Below are 18117 nucleotides of genomic sequence, written 5' to 3' on the forward strand. Positions count from 1 at the left end.
TTCCTCCAAGCTCAAGAGCGGTGCATCCCAAGGAGAAAGAAGACCAGCAAAGGGGGCAGGAGACCTGCATGAATGAGCAAGGAGCTCCTGGCAAAACTCAGACAGAGGAAGAAAGTACAAAGAATGTGGAAGAGGGGACAGTCCACTTGGAAGGAATATAGGAACATTATTAGAGTATGCAGGAATGTGACGAGGAAGGCTAAGGCCCATTTGGAATTGAGTCTGGCAAGGGATGTCAAGGACAACAGGAAGGGCTTCTTCAAGTACACCAGTGGCAAAAGGAAGACTAGAGAAAATGTGGGCCCACTAGAGGTGACGAAGGATACAGAGAAGGTAGAGTTACTGAATGCCTTCTTTGCTTCAGTCTTCGCTGCTAAGGGCAGCCCTCAAGAATCCCAAGCCTGGAGGCAAGGGAGAAAGTCTAGAGAAAGGAAGACTTTCCTTTGGTCGAGGAAGATCGGGTTAGAGATCTTTTGGGCAAACCTGATGCCCACAAATCTATGGGCCCTGATGGGATGCACCCACGAGTACTGAGGGAGCTGGTGGATTTTGTTGCTAAGCCACTTCCCATCATATTTGAAAGGTCATGGAGAACTGGAGAGATGCCTGAGAACTGAAAGAAAGCCAGTGTCACTCCAGTCTTCAAAAAGGGCAAGAAGGAGGACCCAGGTAACTGTAGGCTGGTCAGCCTCACCTCCATCCCTGGTAAGGTGATGGAACAGCTCATTCTGGATGTCATCGCTAAGTATGTTGGGGAAAAGGAGGTGATCAGGAGTAGTCAGCATGGATTCACCAAGGGGAAATCACGCTTAACCAATCTGATAGCCTTCTGTGATGGAATGGCTGTCTGGGTAGATGAGGGAAGATCAGTGGATGTTGTGTACCTTGACTTCAGCAAGGCTTTTTACACCATCTCCCATAACATCCTCCTGGATAAGCTCAGGAAGTGTAGGTTTGACGAGTGGACAGTGAGATGGATTGAGAACTGGCTGAATGGCAGAGCTCAGAGGGTCGTCATCAGTGGTGCAGAGTCTAATTGGAGGCCTCCAGCTAGTGGAGTTCCCCAGGGTTCGGTACTGGGTCCAGTGTTGTTCAGCTTCTTCATCAGTGACCTGGATGAAGGGACAGAGTGCCTCCTCAGCAAGTTTGCTGATGATACCATACCAAACTGAAAGGAGTGGCTGATGCATGAGAGAGCTGTGCTGCTGTTCAGAGAGACCTGGACAGGCTGGAGAGCTGGGTGGAGAGGAACCTCATGAAATTCAACAAGGGCAAGTGCAGGGTCCTGCACCTACGGAGGAATAACCCCATGCACTAGAACAGACTGGGGGCTGACCTGTTAGAAAAGAGCTCTGCAGAGGTGGACTTGGGAGTCCTGGTGGACAACAAGTTGACTATGAGCCAGCAATGTGCTCTTGTGGCCAAGTCCAATGGTATCCTGGGATGCATTAGGAAGAGTGTTGCAAGGAGGAGGAGGGAGGTGATCCTGCCGTTCTACTCAGCCCTGGTGAGGCCTCATCTCGAGTACCGTGTCCAGTTCTGGGCTCCTCAGTACAAGAGAGACATGGAGCTACTGGAGAGAGTCCAGCATAGAACTACTAGGATGATTAGAGGACTGGAGCATCTGCCCTATGAGGAACGACTGCAAGAGCTGGGCCTGTTTAGCCTGGAGAAGAGAAGACTGAGAGGGGATCATATCAATGTATACTAATACCCTAAGAGAGGGAATCAAGAGGATGGGGCTGAACCCTTTTTCAGTGGTGCCATGTGACAGGACAAGAGGCAACGGGCACAAACTGAAACACAGGAACTTCCGCCTGAATATAAGGAAGAACTTCTTTCCTGTGAGGATGACAGAGCACTGGAACAGGTTGCCCAGAGAGGTTGTGGAGTCTCCTTCTCTGGAGATACTCAAAACCCACCTAGACGCAACCCTGTCTGACATGCTGTAAGTGACCCTGCTCGAGCAGGGGGATTGGACTAGAGATCTCCGGAGGTCTCTTCCAACCTCAACCATTCCATGATTCTGTGATTCTCTATGACTATTTCTTGAATCACTTTGCTCCCACTGCCTCTTGTTCCTGTAGGGTCTTTTATTGTGTCCCTGGATGTAGTCTTCTTCCAGTATTCAATAGCCTTGTGCAAAGATGTTCTTTGTGGCTCTGCTTTGGACTATGAATGCATAGTTCATGACAAGGCGTTACTAATTTTGTCTGACTTTCTCAATTTGTAAAGTAGCAGATTCTGTTTTCTGAAGAGTTGTTGACAGTTCTTCATGTCTTGAAAAACATTCTGAGGCTATATGATAGTATAGTAAGTAATCTCTTAGTGCTTAACATTTCAGAGCTGGAATGATCTTAAAGACTGTATTTTCCCATTGCACTTACCTGAAACAGGCACGGTATTTTTAGTCTCTCAAACCAGGTAATACGCTATACAGGAGCCAGCAGATTATGACAATTATTGTATCTAAAGTTGCTCATGAATTTGGGACGTACCACTCTTCAGAGACATTAATTCATAGTTTCGAGCTTTGCTGTTCAAGTATTGAAGTGCACTTGCACACTGTGCACATTCAGCTAAATGCCAACAAACTATGTACTATGCTGCAGTAAATGTATCCACTTGTGTTACTGTACTTAACAAGGGGTCTAGCCTACTTCAGTCATGTTAGTAATTTTGTCCATCAGTCAATGCTGCACATCAGGGTCACAGGAGCCCATTTGCTGACAGCTCATATATGTTTCTCTGAAAAGGAGACTAGTCTTGGTATATTCTTATTTCTAATGGCAGAAAGAAAAGGTTTCTTCTTTCTGCGTGTATGGTACATCGTGCATCATTGATGCAAACCTTGTACACTTGCACATCTATCACAAATACCTTTGGTCAGGACAAGTTTGGGTCTTTCTGGTTCATGGTAACTTGGCAGAGTAGAAAATGGTAATATATATAGTATCTGTGTTATGAGGATATCAGCCAATGGAACAGGTTGCCCAGAGAGGCTTCATCCTCAGAAGTTTTCAAGACCAGACTGAATAAAGCCTTCAGCTACTTGCAGTGACCTCATAGCTGACATTGCTTTGAGCAGGAGTTTGGACTAGATAAGATCCCTTCCAACCTGAGAAATCCTATAATGCTATGAACTCTCATCTAGACACTTGTGGAAGTTTTTGAAGTGAGGAAGAAAAAGTATGGGCAGCAAGATACAGTCAGCTCATGAACCAATGCACTGGCTTGGCTCTGCTTTTTCCCTTTCATAATCTTTTCTGAAACTGCATGCCTGTAGTCATAAATCTACATTGGAATTTCAAGAGCTGTCTAAGAAATGAATAAACAGAAAAGTCACCTTTCTCTTGCACTCATCTTTTTAAATAAGTGGGATGTATTTCCATTTCTTTGGTCTATTGATCTTAGTGGTGAGAGAGGAAAATGAACACTAGACATAGGACCCTAACTAACTCATCTAATCATTGACATGGATAATACATGTCTTTAGGGCTTCTCACCCATGCCTGATGTTGTTCTTTGTTGCATAATATGTACGAGAAAAACAAGTGTTCATTTTGTTCATTTGAAGCTTACCAGCAAAACAGAACTAAAAAATGTTGCGGCAGCAACGTTATAGACATGCAGTTGGTAAAAATCTTGCTGAGGAATTTGAATTCAAAATCTCACGGAGAGTGGATTTCCAGGTGATACCTATATTTTTTTCTGTAGGGCCAAAATGTTAAAGGAACCAGAAAAGCCTTTTGTTGTTTCAGAATTTGTCCTTCTGAACCCAGCCAATCTGTAATGAATGGGCAAATAGAAGGTTAGGGTTCTTTTCTTCCTCTTTTTCACTTTTATTTATTAGGTTTTAAATTACTACTAGAAAAAGCATTGGTCTTGTAGCAAGTATGCTAGTGGTTTAATTTCTCCCTAAGCAAAGATTCCATGTTGACAATCATTGTCAATTTAGCCAGTTTAATGGTAGTCCGCTCTGGCAACAAGGGTTTATCTTAATGTGTGTCATGTACAGTGTCTGTTGGAAAGGAGTTGCTGGACGACTCCAGACAGGAGTATTAAATAATAGCAGCAGTAATAATTAAATGAAAAATTAATAATAAATAATAGGAATATTAAATAATGCTGTTTGTCTGGCATTTTATAATTCTGTTTTAATAAAGGTACAGTATCTTTTCTTCCACTTCCCTCTCTTTTTTTAAAAAAACCTAACATCTTCAAACATGTATTTCCCTTTCTAATTTAGAATGTAAGGAAATCATGAAGTTAGCAGATTTCCTCAAGAAGCTTTCTGAGAGCAGTATCTCCTGACCCTCTGTTACCTTACTAGTTATAAATGAGTCTTCTGTCCATTGCATAAAGTACCACCATTTTGTTGTTTTATTCTAAAGTAAAAACCCTTTGACAATGCAAATGTATTCTTTAATCCTACAACAGAAGAAATCCTATTGATTTGTGACAAAGCTTGTTCTATTCAGATGCTATGTGTGCTTAACAACACTAATCAGATTTGACCTACAAAGCAGAACTCTGACTGTCTTTTGGCTGCAATGGGGCAGCTGCCAATAGGACAGAAACTTTTCACTGAGCAGTTTAGTTCTTATCTGATCTGACACTGACTGGCAAGAGTGAGAATTTCACTGGGTAATTGGAAATCCTGGTGTCACAATGAATAATCTGAATGGTTGTTGAACTGTATACAAGGAAAAGAGATCCGAGAAACTGCAACTGATAGCTAACAAGTTCTCCATTTAATTTTTGCTACTTTTACAGATGACCAGTGTGACTAAGGAACACTGCATGGAAATTGTCAGCAAGTTTGAACCGTGCTTGGAGAACAAGAAGGAGGGAGCTTTGGGGATTGACGGTAAGATGGCTGATGTAGCTGTTGTAGGAGAGGGATAACAGAGATTAAATGTTTGTGAGAGTATCCATTTGTTTGCATCATATGTAGTTTATCATGTTGTATAAAGAGTTTTTTTTCCCTCATTTTTTGACATGCCTATTATTTACTGGAGAACCTAAAGTGAAATTGGTACTCCTTAGAAGTTTTTTAAGGGTGCATATGATGATGAAGTAGTAATCATTGAAGGTCCACAGGACCCGGATGTGTCTAATTTGTGCTTTTGGAAAAATACAGTAGAATTTAGTCCCATGGTTATCATAGTTGTCTTTGGAAATACTTCTTGTATGCCTGTAAATGTGTATTGAATCTTTAATAAAATGAGTTACCCGATTCAGAGTAAACATGTAAAGCAGGATGGTAAATGAAGTTTCTCCAGAAGCATGCTATCATGACCTCTGGCACTAATGGCTTCACTTTGAATATAAAGATGCTGTACCAGCATTACAGTGCCTGTTATTTTGGGGGCTGATTCTAAATCCCCTCCCGTAAATGGTAAACTTTCAGTCAGATCTTATTGACTCCAAGGACAGGGTTACATTACTTAGGACTTAAGATTGCATGCAGAGGTCCTAGGACTGTGTTTACAAATCAATCTTATACATTTGTGGGTGTGTTGGCATAGTGAAAAATGGCAAGTGTAATTTGGTTTACTGCCTGAAGAAGGAGGTAGTTTCTAGTATGTCATGTCAGATTTTTTTTTCTTCAAATAAAGGTGATTGCTTAGAATGGGTTCAGGTCTTTCCTGCTCTCAGATTAAATTCTCTGTTGCTTTCAAATTATGTTAAAGCTTTTACTAGTACAAAGTGAGTGTAGACGTTGACACAGTCATGCTTTGATTTGGTAGTACTGTACAGTCCGTTGGCAGTCATATAAATAATGGAGATTCAGGTTCATTATTCTGCCTTCTTCATAGCTAGGAATATCGTGCTAGTCTTTTCAAACAGTTTCAAACAATCAGGCTAGGCTTTTCAAATCAGAAAGTAAAATTTTAAAAAGATAGCCTGGTCTATAAAAACTTTGCTTAGGAGTAGTTGATGAGCCAGCTGAGAGCTTACAGGTTAGATTAGGGATCAGATCAATATGGATGACATTGTGGTGGGTGTTTGCTACAGACTACCTCATCAGGGAGAAGCAGGAGATAAGGTGTCTTGAGAGAACTGGAAGAAACCTTACATTTGCAGATTCTAGTCTTTATGGGAGACTTAAGCCACACCAGTATCTCCTGGAAGGGCAACACAGCAGAGCAAAGGCAATCCAGGAGATTTCTAGAGTGCATTGATGATAATTTCCTAACAGAAAAGATTGAAGAATTCACTAAAGATGGTGCTCTACTGGACCTGCTACCTAAACACCAGGGAGGAATGGTTGGGTGTGTTAAGGTCATGGAAAGTCTTCACTTCAGTGATCATGGGATTTTCAAGGATCACCTCTTTCAAGTTCAAGAATGGTCTATTTCCCCATGCAGGAATTCAAGAAAATGTGACAGGAGGCATGCATCGATGAACAAGGCTCCTGACAGAATTTGCACATAAAAAGGAAGCATATGAGAAGTAGAAGCAAGGTTAGGTTATCCAGGAGGAATATAGAAACACTATCTGAGTGTGCAGGGATGACATTAGGAAAACCTAAGTCCACCTGGAGATGAATCTGGATAGGGATATGAAGGGCAACAAGAAGAATTTCTAGAGGTATGTCAACAGCAAAAGGAAGACTAAGGAAAATATGGCCCCATTTCTGAGTGGGGCAGGGGACCTGGTGATAGAGGCCAAGATAGTCGATGCTTCCTTTGTCTCAATCTTTACTGGTAAGATTTGTCTTCAGAAATCCCAGGCTCCTGAGATCAGTAGGAAAATCTAGAACAATGGAGACTTACCCTAGGTTGGATCAGGTTTGGGCACACTTAAACAAACTGGACGTACATAAGTGCATGCAACCTGATGGAATACATCAATAAGTGCTGAGGGAGATGGCCAATGTCTTTGCAAGACCACTCTCAAAGATCTCTGAAGGGTCATGATCATAAAGGGAGATTCCTGAGGACTAGGAGAAAGCAAAAGTCAATCCTATCTTCAAAAAGTGCAAGAAGGAGAATGTGGGAACTCCAGGCCAGTCAGCCTCACCTGAATCCGTAGGAAGCTGAAGGAACAAACTCCTGGAAGTAATTTCCAAACATATAAAGGCCAAGAAGGCAATTGGGAGTGGTCAGAATGGATTTGTAAAGGGGAAGTTATAGGACAGAGTACGACCTCAGCAGTCAGTACAAAACTGGGAGAAGTGTTTGATGAACCTGATGGTTGTGATGGCATTTAGAGGGATCTCAACAAGCTGGAGAAATGGGCATACAGGAAACTCTTGAAATTCAGCAAAGGGAAATGCAATCTCCTGCACCTGGGAAGGAATAACGCCATGCACCAGTACCTCCTGGGGGCTGAATGGCTGTAAAATATCTTTACAGAGAAGAACCTGAGATGGATAACAAGGTGAATGTGAACCAACAATTTGCCTTGCATCAAAGAAGGCCAAGAGCATCCTGCACTACATTAGGAAGAACATTGGCATCAGGTCAAGAGAGGTATTTATTCTCCTCTACTCAGCACTGATGAGACTTCATCTGGAGTGCTGTGTCCAGTTCTGGGCACCCCAGTAAAAGAGACAAACATACTGAAGCAAGTCCAGTGAAGGGCCAGGAAGATAAGTAAGGGATTGGAGCTGATAGAGCTGCAGCTGTTCAGCCTAGAAAAGAAAAGGTTCATGGGAGATCTTATCAATCAGTATAAATACCTGATGGGAAGGAATAAAGAAAAAGGAGCCAGACTGTTCTCACTGGTGTCCACTGAAAGGACAAGAGGCAAAGGGCACAAATAATAACACAGTAAGTTCCATTTAAACATAAGAGATTTTTTTTTTTTTTTTTTTTTAACTATGGGGGTGCTTGAACATATTGCTCAGAGAGCTTGTGGAGTCTCCACCCTTGGAGTTACTCAAAATCCAACTGGGCAAGGCCCTGAACAACCTACTCCAGTTGAGCCCTCTTTGAGGAGGGAGGTTGGACTAGATGATTTCCAGAGGCCTCTTCCAACTGCAACTATTCTGTGGTTTTGTGTGATTTGGTGAAAACAATTTTCTGGTGAAAAGATTCCTGCTTCCAGAAAATCTAGATGAACTAACTACATATTTTTTGACAATTTGTCATATACTTTCTCAGTTAATTCTGGTGGAGTAAGCATTAATTCCTTAGTAATCTTTTAATTCTACCTGCAAAATTATACATATGTACATGCATATATACGTATGTGCACATGTGTACACACACACACACAGAGTCAATTTTTTGTCTTTGTGCATAACTGAGACTCCAGATCTCCTTTTTCCATAAGACAAACAGGGAGTTGCATAGAGAGGCTGAAATATAACAGCTGTGGAAACTAAAGACTTGTTTATTTCTCGGATTGATACAACTCAGGCAAAAGCATACTGCTTACACTTAGAGGCACTTCTTAAAGAGCTGTGAAATAGTAAAGCTTTTATTTCCCATTCATACCCATTCATGTGTCTGTATTGCCTTGTGGGATCAAATGTGTGTCCTCAGCTCTGATGGCTTTTGTAAAGCTGCAGATCTCTCCTATCCACATGCATGTCTGCGCATGTGGTGTCTTGGTGTCCTATCAAAATTAGAGATTATTGCTTGTACAAGCCAGATATAGAATGCTGTGGGTTAAAGATCCCAGTGCATAGTCTGCCTTGTGTGGTGACATTCTTTTGCCGTTTTTAGGAGAAATAGAGGAGGGGAGAGAATCTCCCTTGCCTCAAGCTATGTTGGGACCGTGGAAACTATCTACAGGCAGTGCAATAACATTCATCTTTTAACTCATCTCACTGATAAGCAATACCAGGATACAACCACAGATTTCTGGAGGCTTTCTTGAACCATGTCACTTAATGTCCCAGCAGAATCTTTTGAATTATAAACCTAAAATATCAGGTTCGGATTAACTGCAGTCCTATTTTCAAGAAAGGCAGAGCAGGGAAATGAACAAAACAACTAGTATTAATACATGTCAAGTCTCGGATTGTTTTTCCTAAACAGTAGTTCTCCAAACCAAACATCGCAGATGCTCATTGTGACAAATTATTGGGATATAGTAGTGTTATTTATTTGTTCATTTTGCTTCACGTGTTCATGAACGTGCTAGTGGATGTAGGGATACCTTTTGATGCTGTGGTCTAGAAAGGTCACAGCAATGAGGTGGAAAAAATGTACTAACTGTTATATAATTCATTTACAGGTTTTACTAATTACATGCGGAGTCCGTCAGGGGACATATTCAACCCAGAACACTACCAAGTGAATCAGGACATGAGTTATCCTTTGAGTCATTATTTCATTACCTCTTCACATAATACCTACCTCACAGGGGATCAACTGATGTCTCAGTCTAGAATGGACATGTACGCATGGGTGCTACAATCTGGCTGTCGTTGTGTAGAAGGTAAAGATCAAAAGTAATCATCAATAGGCTCCATGGTTTTGTCTTTCCTCCATGAAGGGAGAGTCATGACTTCTGCAGAAGACAGAGTAATTGAGTAGAGGAAAAAGCCTAGTAAAATGTTGTTTTCCCATCATAAGCAACAGCAGAATAACAGTGCCATATAACAGATACATTTTCTTGAATGTGGGAATAAATAAGACATAGAGTAGTGTTGCTGGTACCGAGAAAAAATTACAAAAAATTTATTTGTGGAGGGGACGCTCCAATTTAGTGGAATATGGTGTATATAATTTGTTGGAAGCTTATGGCAACTGAACTGGCAAACAGAACAGAGTTCCAACTAGATAGAGCAGGAGAGCCGGTATTTCTGTTAAGTGAAGTAGGGTCATATGCAAAATATTGGCAATCTCTACATTCACCAATAAGCCTTGCTGTGAAATCTTTCTGAAGTTTACAGTGCCTTTCAGAGGCAGCACCTGTCTATAGTCATCTGTAATGTACTGACTATCAAAGGGTTTCCACAATTCTTCCTGTAGTAATAATCCTCAACACTTGTTAAAGGAGATTTGGGTTTTTTTGGAGGATTTCTCATCCAATGGGAACAGTCATTTTTCACAGTAGAATCTCAAGACCGGGAAATTTCTTAAGAGAAAAGACATTCAGCACAGCTCAGTGATAGGTATAGATGAACAGTAGGAGTGAACCTATGCCCTTCTATGTGGCTGGGTTCCTGAAGGGAACTGCAGGGTCTCAAAAGTCTTCTACAGATAGTGATTGCAGATGTTAGTTGTCTAATGGGTGTCATTTTTTCTGTTCTACAGTTGACTGCTGGGATGGTCCAGACGGTGAACCAATTGTCCACCATGGATATACTTTGACTTCCAAAATTCTCTTCAAAGATGTGATAGAAACTATCAACAAATATGCCTTTATCAAGAATGAGTATGTATTCAGGCTGCCACCTTCTGAGTCTTAAGGTTATAAACTGTAGTGCTCTCAGGCATCCTTGTAAAGGCAGCAATTTGAAAACCTAACCTGTAACTGCATAAGCCAGTCAGACATTTGAATTCTAAATTATTTTCTATGGGAAAAAAACTTGCAGAAAGAAATAACAAGGCAAAATTGACTGAGTAGGGATATTGTATAGAAAGTTCTGGGGCTGTCTTTGTCCCATCCATAGAAGATAAGAGACTGTAACATATTTTGACAGTGATTATTTTTAGCAAATATCTGAGAGTTCAGCCACTTATCTGTGGATGTACATTTCAGTGATGCCAAGATCATACTCAGACAGTTACTGCAAAGATAGATGGCAAGTCAGGCAGCAAAGAAGTACAGAGATAGGAGCCCAGCTGTGAAGAGAGCAGACAGCTCAAGAGAAACAGGATTTTTCTCTACCAACATGTTGCTTAGAAGATCAAAAAATTATTAAATGAGAACTTTTGTAAAGCTGACAGGACTATCAGCCTCTCAAGAGTCAAAATGTTCGTGTTAATCTTTTTCTCTCTCTCTCTTTTTTTTTTAATAAACTAATGTATCTGAATGGAGATCTTCCATTGACTTCACTGAGTGTGAATGAAGTCTCCAGAGTTTGTCTGTCTTCATTAATAGAGCTAAACGTGCATTGAAATTTTAGCCCAGATAAACTTATTGTGAGCCTGAAAATTATAGAGTTTGCATGAAGAACAAAGGAAAGCTGGCTAGCAAAATGTATAGCAATGCTTCTGAAATAGTGATTCTTAAACTTTATGGTAAGTCTCTTTGGAAAATTGATGTAGGCTAACTAGGTTTCTGTTACAATTTATTGTTTGTGTGGAGTTTTTTTTTCTCTTGATAAATATTGATACTGAGTCAGAGTTTGGTAACAAAGAAAAATGGCATATTTTAGATTTACTGGTATTTTCTTTCTCACTTTAAGGCTGGAGGCATAGTTCTTGGTAGGTTACAAATACAGCTAAGGAACTAGCTTTGGGCAATGCTATGAGTTGAACTTGGGAATGTTTTGTCCTGCTGGCTTTGGCTGGCTGAAGGTGTAATTTCTCCTAATAAGGAGCTTTTGAGAGCCAGGTTCAGGGCAAACATCACTTTATTTGGTTTATTTACTTTGCAAATAATGTATCATTCATAATTCCTACTTTGTGCTCATCCTGAAAATGCATCATCTCTAAATTTAACAGGAATCCATCTTCACCATATTGATATGTGGCACCAACCACACTCATATATATAAGTTTTATGAGTCTTATCTTGATGCCTTTGAAATCAGTCATTGTGATTCCTGGGGCTCAACCTGGAGAATCAACAATAAATGACAACACTAAAAACGTGGATCTGGAAATGTCTAATGTTTTTGTAGAAGAGGCTCCGCCTTTATGAACAAAAGCTGCAGGTTTGTTTGTATGACACAGCCCTTTTGCCAGCTAGAGAGATTTTTGCAGAAAAGCTAATATGACAGGTTTCTCCATTGGTTATTGTAAGTGGGAAGGTTAAGACAAAGCCCATCTGGGGATCTTTTCAGTTCTTGGAACCTTTAATCACTTTTGCCTGTGAAGGACAGTTCAGGGAGGAGAGCTGAAGGCACTGACTACATTTTGCTCAAGATTGGCTTGTTCAAACATAATAGGAAGTGGACACCAGGACTCAGTGTAGGAAGGTGAAAAGTGTGCTCTGGAAAAAATGCATTAAGTCAGAATGCAGAAATTTAATTATCCTGTGGCTGTCAAAAATGGACTATTCAGTTTGAGTTGAGTAGTGGGATATCAGTCCTGTGTCCAAACTGGTTTACTGAACTCCCTGGATTTCATTAGTAGTGGTGCCTATTACAGGCATGGCTCAGACAGTGGTAACAGTTTTTTTCTTCAGTGCTATAAAAGCTAAATTTGCAGTTAATGATACTTGCTTATGTGTCTGCCAGGTACCCTGTTATCTTGTCAATTGAGAACCATTGCAGTGTCATTCAGCAGAAGAAGATGGCGCAGTATCTTATAGAAATCCTGGGAGACAAACTGGATCTGTCTTCAGTGCACAGTGAAGATCCTACCAAGCTCCCTTCACCAGCAAGTCTTAAAGGGAAGATACTTGTTAAGGTAAAAGCCTATTTGTTTTTGCTCCTTCTCTCCTTGAAATGATTACAAATTCTATTATAAGGGAGCTATATAGACACAGCTGTGTCATGCAAGTTAGTGTTTTAGTGAGAAGTTTATTGTTGCCTGTGTCACTCACCACCAAGAGGATTGTTTTTGTTCAGTTTGTTGTTCATTTGGGGGATCTTTTGTAGTGTGGACTTTCGCTAACGGAATTGCCTACACACCAGTTATAGTCTCTAAAGCTGCTAACATCTCTGATGATGCTTTGTTAAAAAAAGGACTCAACTCTGCCTTACTGTACCATTCTTCACTCTCTCCATTGTCATTTTGAATCTAAAAGCACTTAGAATCCTTTACTGGGTCTGATTCTACTAGATACAGAAGAGATTTTAACAAATACCTATTCTCATTTGAGAAGTTCTGCTTTGAACCCAAGCTACTGTAAATATGGCTGGCTCTTATTATAAGCTCTGTGCTTTCTGTATCTGCTTAAGTTTTGCTCAAAACTTACGGATTTCTATCCTAAATGTTTGATTGTTCTCCCATGGATTAGAAAATGTTGTATCTCATTTTTTCCCTTTCACTCTTTCTTGTTCTTTCTGTATGTATTTTTTGTAGGTTAACATTTTTTCAAGCCATTAGTTAGAGATGTTGTCTTTGGTACTTTTGGGCATTCTCTGGTGAAAGATGAGAGGTGATAGGTTTATTTTATACAGAATCCTGGATCAGTGTCTTTGCACATATTAAACCTTAGTGTTTCCTTGGAATATTATTGTTTCCACTCTTCCTAGGATATTGTTTTTGTCATGGATGATGCAATTTTTTCCCCGTGTCACAGCAAGAGCTGCATGCTAACCTGTCTGTGTAAACATTCCATGTTCTAGGGGAAGAAGCTTCCAGCCAACATTAGTGATGATGCAGAGGAAGGTGACGTGTCTGATGAGGACAGTGCTGACGAGATTGATGATGATTGTAAATTAATGAATGGAGATGTAAGTTAAGCGACCATTTGAATAAAATGTATGTTAAGATTTTCCATCACAATGAGAAGGAGCCTTTTGTGTCTTCTTTGGAATATGGATGAGATCTTTGGGACTCATCAAAATTTTTTAAGGTTTTATGCCTTCCTGGGGACGAATTTGACAAAAATGCATGCTAGACAGCGCAAGTTCTAGTGTTAGTGCTTGGAGTCTGGAATTTTGTGTCTGTCTTTTAATATCTGAAATAGTTATGTCTCTTACAATTCTTAGCATGTCATAGTGTTCTTCTCCTCAAATGCAAAGGAAAAAAAAAAAAAAAAAGATGAAATTCTACCTGTGTCAAACTGCTTGCTGTTATAAAGCAGTCCTTTAGTTTGCTAAGTACTGGATTTCATTTTTTTTTTTTTGTTCTAAGAAACTGCTAAAAAGGGAGGAAAATGTTCATTTCTGCTTTCTTCAGTCTGAATATACCTATTACTTCATCTCTTTTAGAAGAAAAATTCTTCTGGCACTTTAATTTTATGGTATGCAATAAGTGTGACGTTGCATCTTATAGAAACAATGTAAAAGAGACATCAGAACTATTTAAAAACATAAACCAGTTTACCTTGGACATATATTGCATTTGCAATCCTCTCTCTTTCAGACAATTTCCTCATTTTGTATTATAAATATGAACCTTTTGATTTAAAACTAAAAGAGAAGCTTCTTTATGAGTAAACTACATAATGAAGAAAATAATCTTGATGAATTGTATTTTAGCATAGCATTTTTCAGTGTTTTAGTTCTGAGATTCTACATTGTTTTGATACATACTGTATTTTATGACTTTTGACTCTTTGTATGATGCACATGAGGAGTGGAAAGTATTGTACAGACTGTGGTGATAGAGCATGCTTTCACCTATATGGGAGCAGTCAGAGTATGAAGGACTGACCATTTTGAACAGGGGAAAAAATGAGTTGAAAGCCAAACCAAAAGCTTTTCTAAACCTCTTGGGAGCTACCAATGTAGTTATCTGTACAGGGGAACTAGAACTAAGTAAGCTGAACAAAAAGAGAATTAATTGGCCATTTCTTGAGTTTGAAACTTTTTATTATGATAGACAAAGTTCATTCAGCTTGTTCTTTTAAATTTTCTAGTTCTTTTGTCTGTGTCCCCTGGTATGGCAGAGTGTTTCAAATAACTGGAGAAAAACAAGGAGGTTATGTCATAACCACTGAAAACAGAAACACTCTGTTACTTAAGACACTGCTTTTGTAGGTTTTCCAGCTAATTTTATTTTGAAGAAGATTTGATTCCAGAGGATCCAGATCCAGATGCTTGAACAAATGGAAATATTAGAGGACCTTTCATTGCTAGAAATGACTTTTGCCATGTTTCTCTTTAACTCAGCCCACACATATGGTGTTAGTAAAGAGCTGGCCAATGATGTTTATTTTTCCTTCACTAAATGGATAGAGAGATGAATGCTAGGAAGAAAGTGTCATTCTTCCTAATAACATGTTACTAGCTAACTTTATGGCTGAGTCTGTTACTTTCACTGAAGACTTGACCTCATTTTTTTTTTACTAACAGTTCACTTTGCTGTGAGGTTTACTGCTCTCTTAATGTATGAGATTTGCTACATCTGTTTTTATTTATAAGCCAAACTTTAAGAGCTCAGAAGATCATAGCTTGTTTCCTGAAAGAATTAACTGGGAATTTTTAAGGCCTACTGAAGAAATAAAACCTTTTACATTTTAAAAAATCTGAAATTGTGATTCTAGGCCTTGTGAATGAAAAAGAATTGAAAAGATGAAAAGAAGTTTCTATTTTAATTTCCCTCTCTTCTTCACACAGGCTATGATCTACCCAGAAGGAGGGAACAGGAATTCTCCTAAATTTTGCCCTTGAACTACCGAAATCCTGATTCTAAAGCTACTCCTATTCCATCCAGTTGAACCTTGCATCTATCGTAGTTGCAGAATCAGCCTTTACTCAGCATATGAATACTTTCCATCAGCCCCAATGCATGAGAAATAGTCAGACTCTACATATATATCTTTAACAATTAAATTTCAATGAAGAATTGCTTATTAAACAGCACAATGGAATAGGTGAATTTTTCATGAAATAGATATTGCAAAACATAACATATATTAATCCAGTTCAGGAGGATGAATCATCTCAGTATTAATTATGTTGGCACATCCTTGGCTTGTAACAGATGCCTGTGTCATCTGAATAGCTTTGCTAATGGTCAGTCTTGGTTCCTTTCAACCAATGAAGAATTCCTTTAGTTTACTTCATCTGTTTTCAGATAACCTGTTCACACTTTAGATCTAGTATCTACTTTAGGGTTTCACATGTCTGTGTATCTTCTGTTAAGTCTGGTATTGAGCTGCAGGTAATTGCTTCACACTGTGCCAATGAAGAAGTTGTTGTTATTTGACATTCTCTAATTAGAGCTTTTTTTTTTTCTTTTTTGTGCACATAGCATTTTAATTTATATTAATCCTGGTTGGCTTACTAATATTTTTAATAATGTTTAATGTTTCTGTTCTGTTTGTAGGCATCTACCAATAGGAGGAGGGTGGAGAATATAGCAAAGAAAAAACTTGACTCACTGATAAAAGAATCTAAAATCCGTGACTGTGAAGATCCGAACAATTTTACAATCACTACTCTGCCATCATCAGGGAGGGTTGATCAAAAATCAGATATTAAGAAGGTGAATATATTTTATTGTGCTTCACTCATTTGTGAGCCACAAAAAGATTAGGAAAATGGTTACTGTGGAGTATCTATGTAAAACCATGTGATTTCAGTCACACCTCCTGGCAGAAAAAAATGCTGTTAAACTTTACTTTGCAAATGCTAAGCTACAAAACGGTCTTGTGTCAATGACTGTGTGTGGCTTGGGGGCACCCAACTTTGTCCAGATTCAAAATAAAATTTCCTAGCATATAGATGGTAGGTATTTATGTGATTTTTGTCTACTCTGGAAGTGCCTGTGGACAAATACAATGTCAATTATATCTGTGATACAAGGTTTTGTACTCAGCTTATAGAAAAAATGTTTGCATTAATCTGGTCAAGTTTTGTTGACACTTTAGGATGAATTACTGTCCAAGCTCTTTGTGATAAAAAAGTGCTTTAAAAGTGCTGTCTGCAGCATTCTATTTGGTCTGCTACCATTCATTATTTTCTGTTTGATCACCTTAGAATAAACTTGAGGATGATGTCGAATCTGTGGAGGACTTTAATACCAACAAACGGCACAGTCGATCATTGATGAGCAGCTTTTCTAAACGGAAGGTAAGCTATTCAGTAGATTAGATCCACACTAAATAGTGGACCCTTGAATAGAACTTTTCTTGGGAAGGAATGTTATAATTGCATTGTCTGAAAGAGGCTTGCTATCAGACTGCTTAGTGATTAAATAGGCAGGACAACTGGTTAATTGTGCATAACAGCTTGTTTCGATTTACATCAGAGTCTAAATTTATCCAAGATGAATTTACATTTTCCATTTCAAATAACTTAGAATTGCAGTGTAACTAGCTAAAATAACTGTTTTTATCCTACTTTCTCTGCAAGACACAGTACTAGTAGTAGCAGTGGCACTGTAGAAAACACCTTTTATGTGAGGATCTATAATTCCATTATAAAAAGGTTCTGACCTTAGGCTGAGCCTTTCCCATGGGCATGTGTATCATTCTGCTAAACTGAAGAGTATTTAAAAAACTGTCATTTCATATTTTCTGCAAGTAACATACTTCTTGGCATAACATGGCAGGATTGTTTCTAACTGCTCAAATGCTGATCAGATGGACATGATATTAAAAACTAGTTGGTAGTTGCAATATTTCATACTCAGGGCAAAGCTTTTCAAGTAGGAATACCAATTTTTTGGTGTCCTACTGGGGCCTTTCAAAGGATCCTGCTTTTTTCAGGGGAAGGAACTGGATGTTTTCTCAAAATAAGAGCAATTATCTCAAAATGCATATTCAAAATTAATAATGCCCTCAAAATGCTGAAAGTTTGCTAATATGTATTTACAGACACATTAAATTGTACCAGCAATAAGAAAGCTGTGGACATCGTAACAGCTACTTTGATGTTACCACAAAGAATTCCCCAAATCTGTGTCTCATACTTCCTTTCTTACACCATAAACTTGTCAGTAACTTATCTGATTCTTTCATTGAAAACCCTTCTTCAGAACAAACCCAGAAAATTTTTTCTTCCATTTAGTTATAGACCATTTTAACTGCCTGAGTTTATTTTTCTTCTCCACTAGTTTCTACAGTAAAGAACAACTCCCTTTTGAATATTGATATCCATTGTACATAATGGTTTTATTTCCTTATGGCACAGAAAAAAGGAAGCAAATTGAAAAAGGCAACAAGTCTGGAAGAGGGTGAAGATGATTTGGACTCTCAAGGAAATCTAGCCAGGAGCTCTGTACATTACAGCAGGTTTGTAACTTGTGATTTGGCAGTTTTGTGTCTAAAAATATGAGTACATGAATGTACCTAGTAAATAGATACACTTCAGCTTGGCAAGCTAATTTGTTGAAGAGTGTCTGCAGGCATATGACAGGAATGCTATGTAAGAATTGGATATTTTTATGCCATCTTTGGGGAGATTGGTAGGTATGCTGTGAG

The 18117-nt window shown here is 39.0% G+C and overlaps 1 protein-coding gene across 1 annotated transcript in view; it reads left to right on the forward strand.

The window, feature by feature from the left end:
• The window catches only part of PLCH2 (phospholipase C eta 2), a 95414-nt gene that overhangs the window by 55440 nt on the left and 21857 nt on the right, over positions 1–18117 (forward strand). Inside the window, 8 exon segments of the mRNA XM_062593243.1 lie at positions 4777–4870; positions 9196–9399; positions 10221–10341; positions 12314–12485; positions 13370–13477; positions 16020–16178; positions 16673–16765; positions 17828–17928. Of these exon segments, the coding sequence (XP_062449227.1) occupies positions 4777–4870; positions 9196–9399; positions 10221–10341; positions 12314–12485; positions 13370–13477; positions 16020–16178; positions 16673–16765; positions 17828–17928 (1052 nt within the window).

Source organism: Rhea pennata, chromosome 22, assembly GCF_028389875.1.
Source record: "Rhea pennata isolate bPtePen1 chromosome 22, bPtePen1.pri, whole genome shotgun sequence".
NCBI lineage: Eukaryota > Metazoa > Chordata > Aves > Rheiformes > Rheidae > Rhea > Rhea pennata.